Source organism: Pseudogymnoascus verrucosus (genome assembly GCF_001662655.1).
Source record: "Pseudogymnoascus verrucosus strain UAMH 10579 unplaced genomic scaffold scaffold_35, whole genome shotgun sequence".
Lineage (NCBI taxonomy): Eukaryota > Fungi > Ascomycota > Leotiomycetes > Thelebolales > Thelebolaceae > Pseudogymnoascus > Pseudogymnoascus verrucosus.
Genome location: NW_017263686.1, coordinates 279879 through 297239, shown reverse-complemented (window position 1 = coordinate 297239; position 17361 = coordinate 279879). Strand labels below are relative to the sequence as shown.

Sequence of the window (17361 nt, the reverse complement as noted above, 5' to 3'; positions counted from 1 at the left end):
CCCACGGCAACCTCCACAACTGAGAGTACAGGTATGAGTACTCATACTTACCATACAAGTGCCACACCGTCAAGGGTTTACACAGTGGTCCGTTCCATGCAAATGCTTGAGACGAATGGCACCCCACGGAGACAGGCCCAAGTAGTACGAGTACGGTGCAGTTGCAGTAGTCCCCTCATGCCGAAGGGTGGCAGTCTTGGCGAGTCCGAAGATAGCAGTTAGAAATTAGCAATTCAACAGCAACAGACACCTCTCTCTCTGGTCTGCCATTTCCGAACCATGTGGCCGTGGCGAAATGACCCCACCGCCACCTGCATGGCCCTCGCATTTCATGGGCCACCCGGCATTGGTCCAATTGTCCGACGCAGGTGCGTTGGGCCCGCATCGCTGCCGGTCCTGCTGTAGAGGTGCTGTTTCTTCACCGTCACGTATGGGAAAAAGGGCTTCCTTATTGGTTCCCGGCCGTCGGCGCAACCAATTTCCTCTCATATCATCCTGTCCTGCTCGTACATACGCAGGATCTATGCATTGATTGCTTGCGGGGGCTATGAGTAGGAACCGTCTCCCCGAAAAGTATTACCATATGCACAACGCTTTGGTCATTTCACGAGGCATCATGAAGTGTCAAGATCGTAGTGGATGGAGCCGCTAGAGTAGTAGCAATATCGCTATGACCAAGCTTGCAGCCCTGCGAGGCGACGCCAGCAGAAGTCCTTATATTCCACCGGGAGGAACGATAGCAACGTATCCCGCAGAACGGGTCCCTATGGTAGGCTAAAGGAATGGTTACATGCCTAATGCGCTTCTCTCTCTGAGGGTTAGAGAAGCAGACAGGGGCGGCAAATCCAGGGTCCAGGTACAGCGTGCCAGCCAGCACAAAGGGCCGACCGCCTGTCCAACGGTGTGAAGGAACGCATCCTGGGGACGACGGAAAAGGCGGTCGGGGGCGGGTCCAATAGTGGGCAAGCGGTCATTTCCCGGTCCGACTTGATGTTCCATATTGTCGTTACCGTTCCCGTAACTATCCAAATTCCGGTCTTGGTAGGCTCGAGCGGGCCTCGGTGTCAAATCTACAATACTTCGTGCCAATGTCTGTCCCACTTAGAGCCTGTGGGGTTGAAAGGGGGCGGCTGAAGGCTGAAAGTCTGAGAGTCTCGAATGGGCCTCGACTTTCTTTTCGAGGTCTGGTTGCCCGTGCCTCAGGCTATAAAAGCGGGCTAAGCGCGGGCGGGGTGAGACTTCTAGAACGACGGGGGGGTGTTCAGACTCTCTCCACTCTCCTCCGCAATGGTAAGGAACACATAACCTGCCTGATGGGAGATGATATATGCAAGAGCGGTAAGAATCATCGCGTGCCGTAATACTTTCACTTTCAGCAACTATAGCCGCTGGCATATCGGACCGGCAGTTGGCGTTGTGAGGGGTTCAATTCAAGGCCCGAGGCAGGCACGTACGGCGCATCCACAAGTAATTTACAGTGGTGGCTGTAGAGTGTGAAAATAGAAAGTGTAATTATAACGGTCACGTGTAATATATAATATTTGGTCACGTGTCGATAGAGGGGTTCAGATATTTTTGTCCGAGGTCAGAGGAGGGGCACAAGAGGGGCAGCACCCGAGCAGCAACCAAACTATAGACGAAATGAAAGGCATAAGTGATGTAGAGCTCGCCAACTTTAGAGAGAAGCAAAGACTAGAGGAAGTAAACAAGGCCATAGAAATGTCTATCGCAAAGGTTCCTGGTGATGAGAAGATTTACATCAGTGGGTAGGTGCTCATACCTTTTTATACATCCATTTTCAAGTTAACAGTCCCACCCCTTTACTGTTGTGCTCACTTCTCACGTGGCTATTCCATACTCCTTCCCCCTTTTCACTCTGTCTGCCCTCGTATTCATGTACATCAGCCCAGACCTATGGAACATCTGCTGACCTGACCAAGAGTATTTGCCCTCCGGCGGCCTCAAACGCTCAAAGATGCGGGCATAACACATATCGTCTCCGCGCTGCGGTTTAACTACAGAGAGACGAAAGGATGGGAGAACTACACGCACTGCAACGTCCAAATCGACGATATGGACGATGAGAACCTCATCGAGCATTTTCCAAGAGTTGTCCAGTTTATCAAAGATGCGCTGGCAGGAGGTGGTGGTGTTCTGATCCACTGGTAAGTCATCATTTCATATCATTTCCTAACAAGAAGTCTCTAAATCCCATTCTAACACCCCCCAGCGCAATGGGCAAATCCCGCTCCGTAACCCTCGCCATCGCCTACCTCCTCGCCACCCGCCCCTCCCTAACCCCCTACTCAGCACTCTCCCTAGTCCGCCAAACCCGCCCCCACGCCGACCCCAACCCGGGCTTCATGACGCAACTCGACCTCTGGAGACGCTGCAGCTGCACCCCCGATCTGGAAGCCAGCCCTATCTACCAGCGCTGGCTCTACGCCGCTGAAGTCGAGCTGAGCACTTCTATCGGCCGCGCCCCGGACCGTCTGCGCTTTGAGGACGAGGAGAAGGTTAAGTCTGGAGTTGCGGATAGTGCTGATGCGACGAAAGCGATGCGTTGTAGGAGATGCAGGACGCTGCTCGCGAAGGAGGAGTATATCGTTGAGCATGACCCCAAGGCCCCAAAAGAAGAAGACAAAATTTCCTCCACTGCAGCTCTTCCGCTCCCCAACCCCGATGCCGCTGCGGCGTCCTCGAGTAGTGTGGCATGCGGCCACTTCTTCCTCCAAGCGCTGTCGTGGATGCGTCCCGCGCTTGAGACGGGCGAGCTGGAAGGCCGTCTGCTGTGCCCGAATTTGAAGTGTGAGGCGCTGGTGGGGAGGTGGAATTGGAAGGGGTTGAAGTGTAGTTGTGGCGTGTGGGTTACGCCGGCGTTTGCGGTGCAGAAGGGGCGTGTGGATTTGTTGAGTCCGACGGTGGAAAGGGGGAGAGGCGCACAGGCGGCAGGTGTCAGGATGCCGCCTGGGATGAGGGTGCCGCCTCCTAGGGATGGGAATTTATAGAGCATTGGTTAGTGTTGGGGAAACGTATACCTGGTTGAGTACATGAGAAGGGGTTATGGAAGGAAATGAAATCGGATTCACAATGAAGGCTACGGGATGACAGCAATTGCTTTTCATACCATAAGAGCTATTATGTAGGGCCAAGTTATTGGTGGTATCCTCCGTTTAGCATACAAGCCATGTTATACATGTTTCATGATTTCCGTTTCCGCTTTACTTCCTTTTCCTCGCCTCTTGCATCTCCGCCGGCCTCTGTGGCTCTGGCGCCTTTGCAGCCTCCTTCGCGGCCCGCACATCCGCTCTATTCATCTTCATATCATCAAAATACTCCCCAAATGCCCCAATAATGTCCTGTAGCGCCCCCCTCAGCCCTCCCACAACGAGATCCACCTCCGGGCTCTCGATATCCCCCGAAACATCCGTCCAGTGGACGCCAAAGCTCTTCCTCATTGCCTCCAGCGACACAAGGCTCTTCGTGAGCATCCTGATGATATCAGGGACATCCTTCTGGACGTTTCCGTAAATATCCTCCTTCAAGCTGGCGACGGCGAAGAGATTCAAGGCTTCTATCGAATCCAGAATGATACCCGCATCACCGTAGGGTTGCCCAAGCACTACAGCCGCGATGCGGCGCCTGAACTCTTGACGGAACGGCCAGCCCAAGGGGCTCTGTAGGAACTGCGTCACGTATGGTGACAAGGCGACCCAGATGCCTTGTGGGGTAAGGGCCTGTTGCTGCTCGGGTGTTAAGACCTTGGATGTGGCCTGTGTAAGCAGCCTGCGGCCATCGACACTAATAGGTGATGTGGGGGTGTTGCCGTATTCTGAGGCCAAGGCAGCCGAGCTTTTCGCGATACGCTCTGCTGTAGTCTTTGGCTGCGGCGGGGCATTCCAGATGTTCTCTTTTTGAATGTCGCCCGTGAGTCTGGGCAACGTCGGGATTGGCTCTTCCGGCTTCGCAGGTTTGTCGCTACCATTGAGCATACTCACGATCTGAGGAGTCCGGCTGGGTTTGATATCGATGTGTTCCGTGGGGGCTGATGCTGGATCGAGTGTCTCCACACGCGTGTCCATCGACGTTATGGTCTCGGTACATGCTGTCAGTATCTGTGACCATGTCGATCCCCCTTTTCGGTCGATATCTTCAAATATGACCTTTCTTCGTCCTTGATAACGCTCGGCGATTAATACGAGCTCCCAGAATGCAAATGCCTAGTTATGTGTTAGCACATCACCTTAAAATAGAAACTAGCCTATAACCTACCCTGGTTTGCAGCTTCTTTCCCTTTAGGCCAGTCAGGAGACTTCCATTAGGATCTTTTGACTCGTATGTGATAGGCCTCTCATTCTTGAGCGGACCCTCAGCCACATAGGTTGAAAACACCCTGTTTCCTATCTCCCACAGCAGTACAAGCAGCACTCCGCCATATAATGTCCTTCCCAAGACTGTCCAGTGGAAAGGGCTGACAGTTGGAAGGGACGTTGTCTTTGGTAGATTCCAGAAAATCTTTGCGAAGCCAAGGGTGTATTTCCAAGCGGTGTGCCTGATAAATATTGAGTATACGAACGGCATCAGAATCGTCATAATTAGGACACGACCGAAGGACTTGGCCACTATTCCCGGCAACGAATCTCGAATCTTCGTGGATGGGGCAACGGATTCGGTCGAGCCCTGTTCCGGCTTAGCTGCATTGTCTTTCTTTGCAGTCTTTATAGCAGGCAAGTCCACGCGATCGTAATCGTATGCAAGGTGGATTGCGGATTGCACAACGGCGAGAACGAGGAAGAAGGCCATAATATATATTGGCCTTTCATTCAGCCGCGACCGTTCATTGTTTTTCCCCTCGGTGATCCACACGATGCTGGCGCTTCTCGGTGCGGAGTAAATGAATACTTCGCTGAAGATCCAGGCCGAGAATAGGTACCATCCCGTCGTCTGTATGGTCTGGTACCTGAAAGCGTATTCTCTAAATGTCGCTATTCCTGAGTTTGATGTCCTTTGGCCAACGTGTAGCTGTGCGACTCGTAAGACGAAGATGGAGAATGCGCTGATGAAAAGAAGTCCTGTTCGGAAACCAGCTCGTCCGAGAGGGAACCAGGACCATAGAACTAGGTATAATTAGGTATAATTCTTGGGTTCGAAGTAGTATATACTAACATGAGTTCCATTCGCCCAGAAGGAGTGATTCTGCGTAGCATACTGCCAGTAATGTGGCAGCTGCTCTGGTGAAGCGTCTATGGAGGGCGGGCGTAAGAAAGTCCTACAGAGCAGAGTTAGCTTGGGATTTACGTTGGGAATATGCGCCCATTTAACATACCTTATACGGACGAATCCTAGCTGTCGCTGCCATAGTCGATGTGAACGCGCCGTCACCAAATAAGTGGCAGATATTAAAACTGGTGTGTGCCTTGCATTTGGGTTGCTGTGTTGATATGGAAGCTCTAAACAAATAGTTGGTTCGCGACGGATTAATGCGGCCGCTTGGAGACCGGGATGTTCCAGCCACGGGACCTATTCCTGCAACGCTATAGCTTGGCGGCCGCCTGTTATCGCCATCAAGGTCATGGCGATGACGACCTGACGGTGCTTCGCTCATACACATCAAGGCTTCACAGCATCTAGAAAACGACTCAACTACTGTACCTTTCTACCACATAAATCGCAACTGTCTGAGCAGCAAATATGTCGTTTGATCAGCTATCATCGCTGGAGTCGCAGCCAACAACCATGCGCTCCGGTGATGCCTATACCGACGATCCCGAGTTCTCCAAGTTGTCGCAGGACCTGATGAACAAGCTCTTCACACTCACCGGCAACATCTCTCGACTTTCGAATCAAGTTGCCTTACTAGGCACAAAGAGGGACACCGAACGAGTACGGGAACGAGTACACGATCTATTGGAGGAGACTACGGAAGACTTCAAGAACATTGGAGAGGGTGTCAAGAGGATTCAGTCCTGGGAGGACGTCAGCGTATGATATTGCCTCAAATTCAACCATCAGCAAGTATATTTACTAATTCTACACAGCCGTCGCAAAAATACACCCAACAGAAGCTCTCCCGCGAGTTCCAAGCCACCCTCACCGAGTTCCAAAACGTCCAGCGCCGAGCCCTCGAGAAGGAACGTACAACAGCCGCCGCAGCACGCGCAGCACTCGAGGAAGCAACCTCCCCGTCCGCCGAAGGAGGTAGCCCTAGCTTTGGACAGCAGCAACAGCAATCTCAGGAGCAGCTACGGCTCGCATCGCAGGATGAAGTTGACTTCCAGGATTCGCTGATCGTGGAGCGTGAGGCGGAGATCAGGAATATCGAGCAGGGTGTAAGCGAACTGAATGAACTCTTCAGAGATGTGGCACATATTGTCGGCGAGCAGGGCGAGCAACTTGATACGATTGCTGCCAATGTGGAGAATACGAGGAGCGATACAAGAGGGGCTGATTTAGAGCTCAGGAGCGCAGCGAGGTATCAGAAGAACGCACGGTCGAAGATGTGCATGCTTCTGTTGATTTTAGCAGTTATTCTCACCATCATTCTGCTGGCAGCGTTTGTAGGTTAGAGTGCGAAGATGATATCCCGGGGGTCAGTTTGTTTCGATACGATGGCGCATGGGAGTTAAGCATGCGTTTGAATGGGAGGATTATTGTATATATTTGATGTTGTGATGGGAGTCTAATTCCTATATGCTGGTCTTCGTGCTATTGGGAGGTTGATATTCCTCGATAGCTCTTAATCAACAAACCTCTTTTACTCCTCTATGTGCGCCCCTGACCCATCGTTCCCAGATCCATAACCTACGGTTCCGATGTATCCATAACGTCCTTATCCATAACGTCCTCAATTGTTTGCTGCTTCGCCGCCGCCCTTCGCTCCTCCTTAAATAGCTTAATTTTCTCCTTCATATCCTCGTCAGGCGCTACATCATCGATATTAATCGGCTGCCTGTTGAATGGATCGATTCCATCACTCAGCATGAGACTTCGAACAGTGCTCATATTTACAGTCATTCTGCTAATGGGCAAGATGACCGGTTCTTCCATCAACGTGGCCATCAGTGGATCCAAGAACTCATCGGGAATCTCCCCAAGATCCACATCGGCCTTATCTTCAATTTCCTTCGCAGCCTTGAATTTGGCGATTAGCTTGATCCACGCAGCTAGCTCTCCCTTTGATTTCAGAGACCACCGCTCTAGAATCCTTGTTGCGCTGTCAAAGTTTGCTGGCTTGTAGGACCGGTCATCTCTGGCCACAGCCTCGACGAAACGCTTCTGGTGGCTTAGGTTCAGGTAGATATCGATGAACTCTGCAAGAAGCGACTTCGGGGTAAAGAAATACTTTGATGGGTCTTCCACCTTAAGATTGGCAGATTTCGGCCCCACGAGCGTATCCAGGTTATAATCCAGCATATCAGCCAAGCGCTGAACGATTTCAGGCATCGCAAAGGCGTCGCTCAAAGTGCCAGTGAAAAGCTTCATCATGGAGATTGTCTCATTTGCCAGCTGCATGTATGATTTTGCTTGCCCTTCAAGTTGACTTAATTCCTCTGATTTGGCCTTGCGATCTTCTTCGGACAACGACGCTACCGCATTAGGACTCAAAGCAACCTGCAAATCATGGATCTTGGGGAACTTGGTCAAACACTCGTCCAGGAGGTACGTCGCATCGTAAATAAGGAGATTGACGTAGCGAACGAAGAATTCGGTGTTGACCTTGCTTTCTTGCGTGAGGCGCTCTCGGTATACACTGTTGCTCCAAATGCATTTGAAGATCTGGAAAATCTCATATCGAATGCTGAATTTGTTGTAAAATGCGTTAGCAGCCCCTGAAAACTCGGACTCGATGTAGAACTTGATGAGAGCATGCAATAAATTGTCATTCGCAAATTTATCCGTCGTCAAAGCATCTCCAAGAACACCCTTTTGTCGGTGATACACGGGGATTGTGCCGTGATAAAGCAACGATACCAATCCCGATTTAAGTGACGGGTTCTTAATGTACTCAGAATTGCGAAGAAAGCTGATACAGAGCACAATAATCTCGTCTGTTTGCGTGGAGATAATGACTTGTGAGAGATAGCTGTGGTCGATGTTAGCTCGCCACAACTAGGATTATGTTGGAAAAGTGTTCAACCTACTTGAAAATGAACTCAAAGTTGCTGACAATATCATCAAGCATGTACTCCGGATAGTTCTTGAAGACTTCGGGTTGGGTCTCTGGCAATGGCAATCTGAAATTTGTCAGTTTATTCCGAGTGGTCCATAGTCCATACAAAGCACATACGAGAATGGTTTCCCCGGAACATAGTCGGAGCCTGAAGCAGTTCGCAGCATAAACACAATAAGGTATCTCATAAATTGCAAGGACCGAGCCTGCATCACATCGTCGAATAGAACACCCTCGATCGCATGCCTCAGTCGCATCGATTTTTCTAGAATATCATTATACCTCTTCACGTTTAGTTCGATCATAGCAAGCTGCCTGGGGTCCTGATTGTTCATCAGTAACTTATCTCGAACATATAACTTCAAGACTTACAGATAAGAATCTCGGGCGCTCTTGCTCATATATTGCTAGTTGCTTTTGGAGACTCGAGATATCCCTGTCCAAGGATTTCAGCTTGCTATTGGCGGCTTCACTGCCGTAATGATGAGCAGCCACTGTCAAGAAAAAGACTTCTGTGATGAAGTTCGGTGTTCCTTCTAGCTTCTCCTCGTAGAACTTATCAGATGTCTTTTGGTCAGAGTTGAGCTTCGTCTCGTCCTTGATATCAATTCTTGGACTGCGCCTGAAATAGTCTGGATCAATCTTGGACACCTTGGAAAATGTTGAGTCCATGAACGGCTCGCAAAGACCGTCTAATACCACAGTGACATTCATCATGAAACCATCAGATGAGACCTGCCTCTCATCAACCCTGATAGCTCTGCGCTTGTGGTTGGCATTAACAATCCAAGCAAACCAGTCTAAAGTTCGATTCCGCGAAGACGTACTTGCGCGCACGAACTGGTTTATTATGTCTAAGAGGTCTTTCTGGTGGTTGTTAAGCGTCATTCGCAGGGCACTTTGCGAGGTAACAACGAGGGATTTATCCATGGTCTTGGGTGATGCAAAGTAAGACTTGGTGACTTCCGTCTGCAAAACCGATATCCGAAAGAAGGGGCCGAGAATAGTATGCTGTTCTATGCCATGTGCGGAGGTGGCCATGAGAAACACGGGGTCTTCTGCAACTGCAGTTGTGATAACTGGGAAACGAGTCAAGTTCTTGAGAGCCTGCACATATGGTTTGTAGTTATCGTTCATTGTCATTCGCGACAGCTGAGTGCTGAGGTTGATGACAGCACTTGTAAACATTGGTGTAACGGACTCATCTTCATCGACCCGGGAAACAGCTTCAGCCAAGAACTCGGGGCACAAGCCTCTATCATCTTCAGGATCCAACAAAAAGTGAGGTGTTAAGGAGTCCTTGTATGACGTCTCATCACGCCCGTATAGCTCTGGCATGGTCAGTGCAAAGATGCAGCTACTCATGCACAACCGCTTAGCTTCTTTCAGTATCGCATCTTTTTGCTGAGCTGGTCCTCTCAAGCTCCTGTTCGACCTCATAATTCGTTTCCAGCACGGAAGCAAGTATTCCAGTATGGGCTTGGTGTGGGGAATCTTCAGGCATACTTCCATCAATATGGAATCGAGTGCACCGAGGGATAATCCGACATGCTCTCCGCTATCCTGCAGCTCTTGCCTTACATCTGGGAGGTATGTGAGCTTGTGGCCCGATGAATCTGTTTTGTTCTCTCCTTCCAGCGTGACGCGAAATATGGTACTGAGCGCCCTGTTCTCAAAGTCCTGGGGCGATTCATCTGTTGCTTGAGGCGTCGCTTTGCGAGTCGGCGGGCCTGATAATCCCCCCGATGCTTCCCGCGGTCTCTTCCCCGCCGCATCTGCAGGAGCTATCCTAATAGTTGTAGATGAGCTTGAGCTAGCTGGCTTATCTTTCGATTTGTCGAGCGGGCTCTGGGAGCTAGGTGGTGGTGGCGTGGCCATCGGTGGCTTCGCGGCCCTGGGCGCCAGGACTTGCGGTTGTGTAGGTGTGTCTGTAGCTGACTGCGAGTTTGATCGTGAGGGCCCAGCTCCCGGGGAGGCGTTTCTATCTGGAGTCGTTGACCCTCCTAGCTTCTCGAGTCGTCGTCGTCGAATCTACGATAAGCCGTCAGTGAGGTGATTCTGTTGAGATTGGAGCTTACGGACCTGGTCCATAGCCTCCTTGTCAGGGGCATCAGGGTTATTCGGAGGTCCCGGTTGCGGGGGCCCATTGTTATCCATCTTTACTCTGTGCTTTCGTAATAATAACGAAGTAGAGTATTGGTGGGGGTTAAAGGTCGTCGTGGTACTTGTGTTTGGCGGAGCCTTACTATCAGCCTAGACCCCGGTTTGCCGATGTCATTGCGCGGTTTGGATAAGTTTTGGTTGTCGCCTCTAGCTTAATCTATCAAAACACACCGTTGCTGACGAAGCGCCTAAGGCAAGGGAATCTTCTGGACACTTCAAATGTGAGATGGTATGTGCAGTACAAGGAGTGAGCGCGGGGTATTTACTCAGCCAAATGCTGAAGGGGCGATCTTTGAAACTGTACCTGAAAGGGTATTTGATACTCTTTAATAAGGTCTTACTCTTCAGACACTTATCATTCCAGAGAGCTTTTTTACGTCCATACTGTACAATAATCCAATAGACCTTACTTATTCTCTATAAACAACATGATGATATGTAAAAGGTCCTTCCGCCCATATCCGGAACGCCGCGCTTTGCAACAAAAACAGCACTAATTAAAAGGACCCTTTAGGTACTTGTCCCATCGCTTCTAATTTCCTACATGCCTTCATCTCCATCCCCCGAGCCTGCTTCATCTTATCAGGATCCTGGAAGAGCCAACCCTGTGCCTCATTCACAACTCGTTGCCTCCTGTCGACCTCGTGCTCACACTCTATCCTCAGAGCCTTCGTATAAGTTTGTTCCGCCCTTTGATCCAGCTGCGAGAATTTCTTGTTCGTAAAGTCTGCCACCTCCAACGGATTGACGAAATAGTCGACATGAAGGTTCTTACTTTCGCGGTGTAACGTATATGGCGGGTCGGCCTTGGTAAAGCGGAATTGTGGTCCGGCGGGCACGCTCTCGCCCCCAGAGAATAACGAACTGAGCAGTGGGACAATAAACAGTATCAGTATAGGTAGTAGACCGGCGATGGTGGATCGTAAAGTTTGTTCGGGGGTATCTGCAGCGCCAGCTTCTCGTGGTCTCCTTCGTGGTCTTCCCCCGCCAAATTGGTGTACGCGTATACCAGGGCCTCCTCCCAAATTAAAAACGAATTGAGGGCCTGTATCGAACATGCCTCCGCCTAGAATAGTTAGCAAACTGCTTCAGTATGTACGTTGGGTTCGCAACCAGTACCTCCAAAGCCACCACCACCAAAGCCACCTCCCATGCCACCTCCGAAGAATCTATTAAACATTTCCTCCGGACTTATTTCATCGTCCCAACCGCCTCTCGCAGCGCCTGGGCCACCTCCAGAGGGCGCCCTCCCTCCAAAGCCACTGAATGGATTCGACTGTGGCGCACTGCTGCCGCCACCAAATCTGCTATCCGGGTCTCCTCCGAAGCGATCGAACTTGTCTCTCTTCTCCTTATCGCCCAAGACACCGAACGCCCGACTAACCATCTTGAAAGCCTCATCCGCATGCTCATGTCCATTCTTATCCGGATGCGTGAGCAAGCTCAGCTTCCTATATGCCTTCTTAATCTCACTCTCCGTAACAGTCGTCTTGACGCTCTCCAGGTCCAAGATTTCGTAGAACGACGTGGGCGAGCATCTGCGCACCCGGATCACCGCCGCCTTCTGCTCAACCGTGCATTTCCTGTCCTGGTTCCCCTGGTTGTGGTCCCGCGACTTCGCTCCACTGCCCTTGTCTGCCCCGGAGGCTGTAGCTTTAGCGGACATGTCCGCCTTTCGCGCAAAACTTTGCTCGGTGCGGCACTGGCGGGAACGAGCTGTCGATATATCTGCTTCCGAGAGGGCGATCTGAAGGAATTCGCGGGATTCGGATTTCTACGATCTCCGTATATAGGTGGTCTTTTGTAAGCCTGGGCATCGATTTGTTGACTTTGGCGCTAAATATGCAGGGGCGTTGATAATGCACGTGACGATCTATTTCAATGACGGATGAGGCTGACAATGACTTTTGCCCATATATAAAAAAGCGCACACGACATAATGTCTGTTAAGGATAGCGAAGTATCGGGTGCCAAGAAAGGTGCATGGCAATTTGCCAAAGCATGGGGCAGTGAGTAATTTGAATCACCTGAGAGGCAAACTCCTTGATGATGAATGTGATGCTAAAATAAACACAGACTCCCCTCTGCCTCCAATGGGCCTAGCTACGCTCGTCACAGCTGTCCATGCTCGGCCATTTCAGGCGCTGCCTATGACTGTACCTGCAGTTCTACTTTTCTCCACCTACCTGAATCTCAATGATTACGCCAAAGATGCGGCCGGTATCACTGCTGCATGGTCTGGGCTTTATCTCGTGCTCGCCAACAGGAGGAAGTCAGCCAGGTTTATCTCTCGATTCGGAGCAAGGGGCCTTGTTAGGGGGAGCGCCATGGGAATGGCAGCAGTCAATCTAGCTGCCTGCGGAGTAACTTATGCGTTAGGTCGGGATGCAAAGGAGGAGGAATAGAGGCACCAGCACTTGTATATATGTATTATAGGTGTATGACGATATCAAACAATAGCGTGGTTCTAGCAATCAAACCATCAGAGTCACAGATATGAAGCAGATAATGGGAGTCATCGAATTGTCTGGGCCATACGAGGGTTGGGCTGTTAAAAATGTCTTATTTTACAGTATTCAAATACAAAGTTCATGTATGACTGTATTGACTAAAATACCCTCAAAACGCCCGTAAACAATAACCTGGCCTTTGCGCTCTGCATTACCAGTCCCCCCTATGAAGCTTCCCAACCCGAAGTCATATCTTTTGTTACACTCCTAGCAAATGCTGCTGTACTCTATGCCCTTGCTCTAGAATCATGCTATGCGATATCTGAAGACTGTCAAAGTACAGAGGATAAAGACGAAGATCGTGAAGGCCGCGAACCGGAACGTTTTATGCGAACGGGAGATGGGTCGAGGCTTGCTGAAGCTGGCGGTCCTGGTGGTTTTTGGATCGATAATCCCGACCAAGCTTGCAATCTCGAATTGACGAATGTAGTTTACGTCAACTTGACGAACTTTTGGGTGGGCGTACGAAGTGTACTCGCTGACCGTGGATTCAACCGACCAACCCAGGACTTTGCGGATAACTGCAACTGCACAGCCAGTTCGATGCTGAGGATACGTTAATATACTGCCTCCTCGTATATGTTGAGCAAAGGATGGCTTACCCTGCCTTGGTTGCAGTGGAGAAGAAGCGGGTGATTCTGGCGGTCCATGACGACTTCCAGAATAGAATTCATAACAGACTGAGGAATATCGACTTTCTTGGTGCCTTCCATCTTGATGACCACATGGTTGATTCCACTTGACTGCATAAATGTCTGGTAACCTTCTGGGTAATCTTTATCCACCAAAGTGCTAAAGTTCCCGTCAGATCCGTCCAGAAACAGTTGGACAGTGGCACTCACACGATAGTTCTCAAGCTTAAATCCCTCAAGAAGTCATAGTCTTCCGCTTCCGGGTAGCCACTCCTGTAAATTCCGGGGAGAATGGTTCCAAAATTGCGAGGGCGACCGTACATCTTGGGATTCTCCACAACCTCGCCCTTCACGACGCCGAAAGCTGGGGAAATATGTCAGCTTTTCCTGATCAGGGATACATTTAAGTCTGACAGGTAATAACTAACCTTCTTCAGAGTCACTCCTTGACACTCTTTGAAAAGTAGTGATGATTTCACCGTCCACCGGCGCCGCCAAGCTGGACATAGAGGACGTGCGCGTGTGTACCAGCATCTCGGTGAGCCTGGTGCTGTCTCTCTCCTGAGACTTCTCATCTCCCTTCCTAATATAGCAAACGCTTGCGTCCGGCACGGAGTCCTCGATCTGCCTTACGTCGATATCATTCTCAAAGACTCGCGTGCTCCGACGCGCAACCATGTTCATGCCGTTCTTTCCGTCCGACATCTTTTCGTCCACTCTAGATCTCTCGTATCTAGGTTCAATAACCCCCTACAACAGTGTCCGCAGGGCTCGGGTTGCGGCGTGCAGCAGGCCGCTGCTGTAGAAGGGGCCGAGTTCTACGACTGGTTTGGGGCGTTTTGGACCATGTTCAACAGACGTTGAGCAGCCATGATGGGGGGGGCTTTGTGACGTTGGTTGCCAAGATTTTTTGGAGACGGGATTGTAGTTGAGAAGGAGGGCTTTGGAAAGGTTGTAGCAGTGGTGGTTTTGGAGACCCAGAGGCCGGGGTGGATGTGTATTTGTAAGGCTGTTAAAATTAAATTGTGATGTGGGCAGCAGGGTAAAGGTAGGTTTGTACGAGTGAGAAAAGGTGACGCCGTCGAGTTGGTTAGTCTTGAATGCGTGGAGCTAACACAAACTAAAATACCTTAATTATTCCCGACCGGCCTGGACGAAACAGGTTGCATACCATGTGTGCCGACTGTTAAGCGATCGGACATTATAATAACGTGAGCCAATCCATGGTGTGTTACGTCAAGTATCTGGGGTAATAAATATGCCCTTGCGCTCTGGTGTGTGTGGGTGATGTTCACTCGCCGAGGTACGATCTTGGGGGAGGTGAAATGGTGAGTTTCCAAGGACTTGGCACGGAGAGAGGAGGACAAAGATAATATTGAACTTTGAAGTACTCAAGATATGTATAGCATAATAAATGCAGCACGGCATAGTGTCGTCACATACCCTAATATCATGCAAGGTACTGCTTCGGACCCTGGGTTGAAGCTCTATATTCCTTGCAGCCCAGACTTCCTACGGGATGCAGGTTTTCATTGGTCACAACTGTCACCAGTCTCACATACAAACGCCATATTCTTATATATACAGTCCACAAGCACCGCAGGTCAGCGAATCTACTAAATAATCTTTCCCATTCCATGCTGGTATCTGCCGCTCAAAACTAAACCCTAATTTCCCTCTCCAGAACGCCTACTCGTACCCCTTAACAACACACGAATCACCCATCCATCCCCCCACCCAAATCCTCCCATCATGTTTTCATCCTTATCTGCGGTTACTTTGTCCTCCATTAGCTCTTGCCTCTTCATCTATCTCCAGAAAAATACGCTTCTGTCTCTCCGTCGCGTGTTATGAGCATTTACCTCTTCTTGATGGTCGGCCGGGGCTTGCATTCGTCGTTGACGATCTGGTGCATCATGACCTTGTTGGGGTACTGCGGGGTGTTCTGCGAGTAGCCCTTGCTCCAGTCGTAGCTGACGGCGTAGGCAAAGACAGTGCCGGTGTGGTTGAAGCCGGTGGTGGTGATGGAGCCTCCGGTGGTGGGGTAACCCTTGAGACGGTGCTTGGCGTCCTTGTCCCAGAAGTGGAATGTGCCGTCGGAGCCAGCTGTGCTGAAGGTGCCGTGGATGGGGTGGAATGAGATGGCGTTGACGGCGTATACGTTGGTCATGTTTCCCTGTGGTGGGTCGCGGTGGCACTTGAACGAGAAGTTGAGGCTATAAATTTGTTAGAGGGGGGCAAAAATAGGGTGGAGATTGTAACGGACCTTGCATCCTTCTCCTCGACATATTGCATAGCACATCTGCCCTCGATACTGCCAACTCCAAAGCCCTGGGCATCCTTGAAGCATGCCACAACTCTTGTCTGCCACTTGAGCGGACTCTGCAGCGTCTTGTAGAACTCCGTCGGCTTGGTGAGGTTGACGACGTTGATATAACGGTCTGCAGTGCCAATAACGAGCAGGTTGTCCTTCACATCCATCGTATACACTCTCTCCTGGCAGTTGATGGTGGCAACCGCATTCGCCGTTCGCAGATCCCAGTATTTGACCGTCTTATCCCACGAACCCGTCACCAGCATAGGAGCCGCCGAGCCCGGCGCATCAAAGAACCTCACACACCTGATAGGCGCATCGTGAACAGCAACCTGTGTGGCGGTAGTCCCTCCCGATCCCAAGTCAAGCATACGAGCAGCCTTGTCCGCTCCACCACCGCAAACTTTCGTACCATCCTGCCAGAAAGATTAGCTTGTGCCTATACCACAATTCACAATAACCACATACCTTCGACCAGTCGCAGCTCAGCACCGGGCCCTCATGCTCAAACAGAGCCTTTCCCTCGCCTCCCTGCGCGTTGACCTCATAGATGCGGACCTTCTTGTCCCACGACGCCACAGCCAAATGGTCGGATTGCGGGGAGAACGAGATGTGCGAGATGCTGTCCTCCGGTCCGTTGTTCAGCTGAATATCCTTCGACAGATCGCCCAGCGTATTCGCTGCGGTCGCGGACCCCGATCCGAATAATCCTGCCATTTTGTGCTGCTCGCGGTGCGCCTTCGTGAAGCTAGCTTGAGCTTGCCTGTCTGGCTCTTCGAAGGCGTCGTCTTACGTGGTAACTTCGATCAGGTCAAGAGTCGAAGAAATTCACCTGCGGTTCGTGAAAACTGTAAGCTGTTTGTTTCCTCTACGTCACGGCGGCGAGAGAGCTTGTCTCAAAAAAAGGCAGCAGCAGTATCTCTCGATAGCACTTTACCAACAACGCGCCTCGCTAAAAGCCACTACTGCCTGCCTGCCTGGGGCCAAAACTCCCGCACTAGCGCGAACCCGCAGACTACAAAAAAATAAACTTTCCCTCCCACCAACCGTCTTCCCTTCTGCAACTCCTCGTTCAAAGGATCGCAGTCGAAGCACACAAACGGAGCAGACACATTTATTGTTGTCTCTCAGCCTGTCATGGGCTAGTCAATGCTTTGGGAGAAAGTCCCCGGACGACCTTTTTCTACAACTCGTTGTGGAAAAAAGGAACGCGGAAACGCGCCGCCATAGAAGCATACTGCGGCTTCTTTTTTTCTCCTCTTACCTTTCTTCAGATCGACCTTGTTCGCTGCTTGTACTCGCTTTCGGCGCTTTTGATTGCTGCTTCGGGGGGAGGGGGAGACCTTATGGATGAAGATATGAGTCCGAGCTCTCCTAACCTCAGTTGTGGTAGAGCATTTGCAATGATCGCGGGGAGGCGGGGAAGTGTCTTCGGTCTGGGTTGGGGTTTATGGGAGGGGGGAGGCTTTCGTCGAGAGTGATAGTTATGCGATTGCTCTTCTTGCCAGCTTCACAGTTGGTCGAGGGGGGTAACTCGATGGGGCTTATTCTTGAGACGAGGAGTTCACACTA

At 50.7% G+C, this 17361-nt stretch overlaps 8 protein-coding genes across 8 annotated transcripts; 3 read left to right on the top strand and 5 right to left on the bottom strand.

Moving 5' to 3' along the window:
- Positions 1-1081: 1081 nt before the first annotated feature.
- Positions 1082-3189, top strand: YVH1 (tyrosine protein phosphatase yvh1). Its single transcript, XM_018275838.2, has 3 exons — positions 1082-1766; positions 1941-2165; positions 2231-3189. Exons 1-3 carry the CDS (start codon positions 1642-1644, stop codon positions 3006-3008), a joined length of 1128 nt encoding a protein of 375 aa, XP_018128624.1. The 5' UTR covers positions 1082-1641; the 3' UTR covers positions 3009-3189.
- Positions 3106-5436, bottom strand: VE01_06389 (uncharacterized protein). The gene is made up of 4 exons (XM_018275837.2): positions 5327-5436; positions 5167-5269; positions 4273-5117; positions 3106-4220 (listed from the first exon to the last, which is right to left on the bottom strand). Exons 1-4 carry the CDS (start codon positions 5357-5359, stop codon positions 3222-3224), a joined length of 1980 nt encoding a protein of 659 aa, XP_018128567.1. The 5' UTR covers positions 5360-5436; the 3' UTR covers positions 3106-3221.
- A 137-nt stretch (positions 5437-5573) lies between these two features.
- Positions 5574-6764, top strand: VE01_06388 (uncharacterized protein). The gene is made up of 2 exons (XM_018275836.2): positions 5574-5982; positions 6039-6764. Exons 1-2 carry the CDS (start codon positions 5692-5694, stop codon positions 6564-6566), a joined length of 819 nt encoding a protein of 272 aa, XP_018128566.1. The 5' UTR covers positions 5574-5691; the 3' UTR covers positions 6567-6764.
- On the bottom strand, positions 6640-10452 carry VE01_06387 (uncharacterized protein). Its single transcript, XM_018275835.2, has 5 exons — positions 10253-10452; positions 8543-10201; positions 8288-8493; positions 8142-8234; positions 6640-8083 (listed from the first exon to the last, which is right to left on the bottom strand). Exons 1-5 carry the CDS (start codon positions 10325-10327, stop codon positions 6802-6804), a joined length of 3315 nt encoding a protein of 1104 aa, XP_018128565.1. The 5' UTR covers positions 10328-10452; the 3' UTR covers positions 6640-6801.
- A 261-nt stretch (positions 10453-10713) lies between these two features.
- Positions 10714-12399, bottom strand: VE01_06386 (uncharacterized protein). Its single transcript, XM_018275834.2, has 2 exons — positions 11453-12399; positions 10714-11399 (listed from the first exon to the last, which is right to left on the bottom strand). Exons 1-2 carry the CDS (start codon positions 11997-11999, stop codon positions 10831-10833), a joined length of 1116 nt encoding a protein of 371 aa, XP_018128564.1. The 5' UTR covers positions 12000-12399; the 3' UTR covers positions 10714-10830.
- VE01_06385 (uncharacterized protein) lies at positions 12251-12882 on the top strand. Its single transcript, XM_018275833.2, has 2 exons — positions 12251-12342; positions 12410-12882. Exons 1-2 carry the CDS (start codon positions 12273-12275, stop codon positions 12736-12738), a joined length of 399 nt encoding a protein of 132 aa, XP_018128563.1. The 5' UTR covers positions 12251-12272; the 3' UTR covers positions 12739-12882.
- A 10-nt stretch (positions 12883-12892) lies between these two features.
- Positions 12893-14835, bottom strand: VE01_06384 (uncharacterized protein). The gene is made up of 5 exons (XM_018275832.2): positions 14647-14835; positions 13904-14595; positions 13686-13839; positions 13446-13635; positions 12893-13389 (listed from the first exon to the last, which is right to left on the bottom strand). Exons 2-5 carry the CDS (start codon positions 14178-14180, stop codon positions 13090-13092), a joined length of 921 nt encoding a protein of 306 aa, XP_018128562.1. The 5' UTR covers positions 14181-14595; positions 14647-14835; the 3' UTR covers positions 12893-13089.
- A 125-nt stretch (positions 14836-14960) lies between these two features.
- On the bottom strand, positions 14961-16668 carry GLE2 (RNA export factor gle2). Its single transcript, XM_018275831.2, has 3 exons — positions 16258-16668; positions 15742-16205; positions 14961-15691 (listed from the first exon to the last, which is right to left on the bottom strand). Exons 1-3 carry the CDS (start codon positions 16504-16506, stop codon positions 15334-15336), a joined length of 1071 nt encoding a protein of 356 aa, XP_018128561.1. The 5' UTR covers positions 16507-16668; the 3' UTR covers positions 14961-15333.
- Positions 16669-17361: the final 693 nt, after the last annotated feature.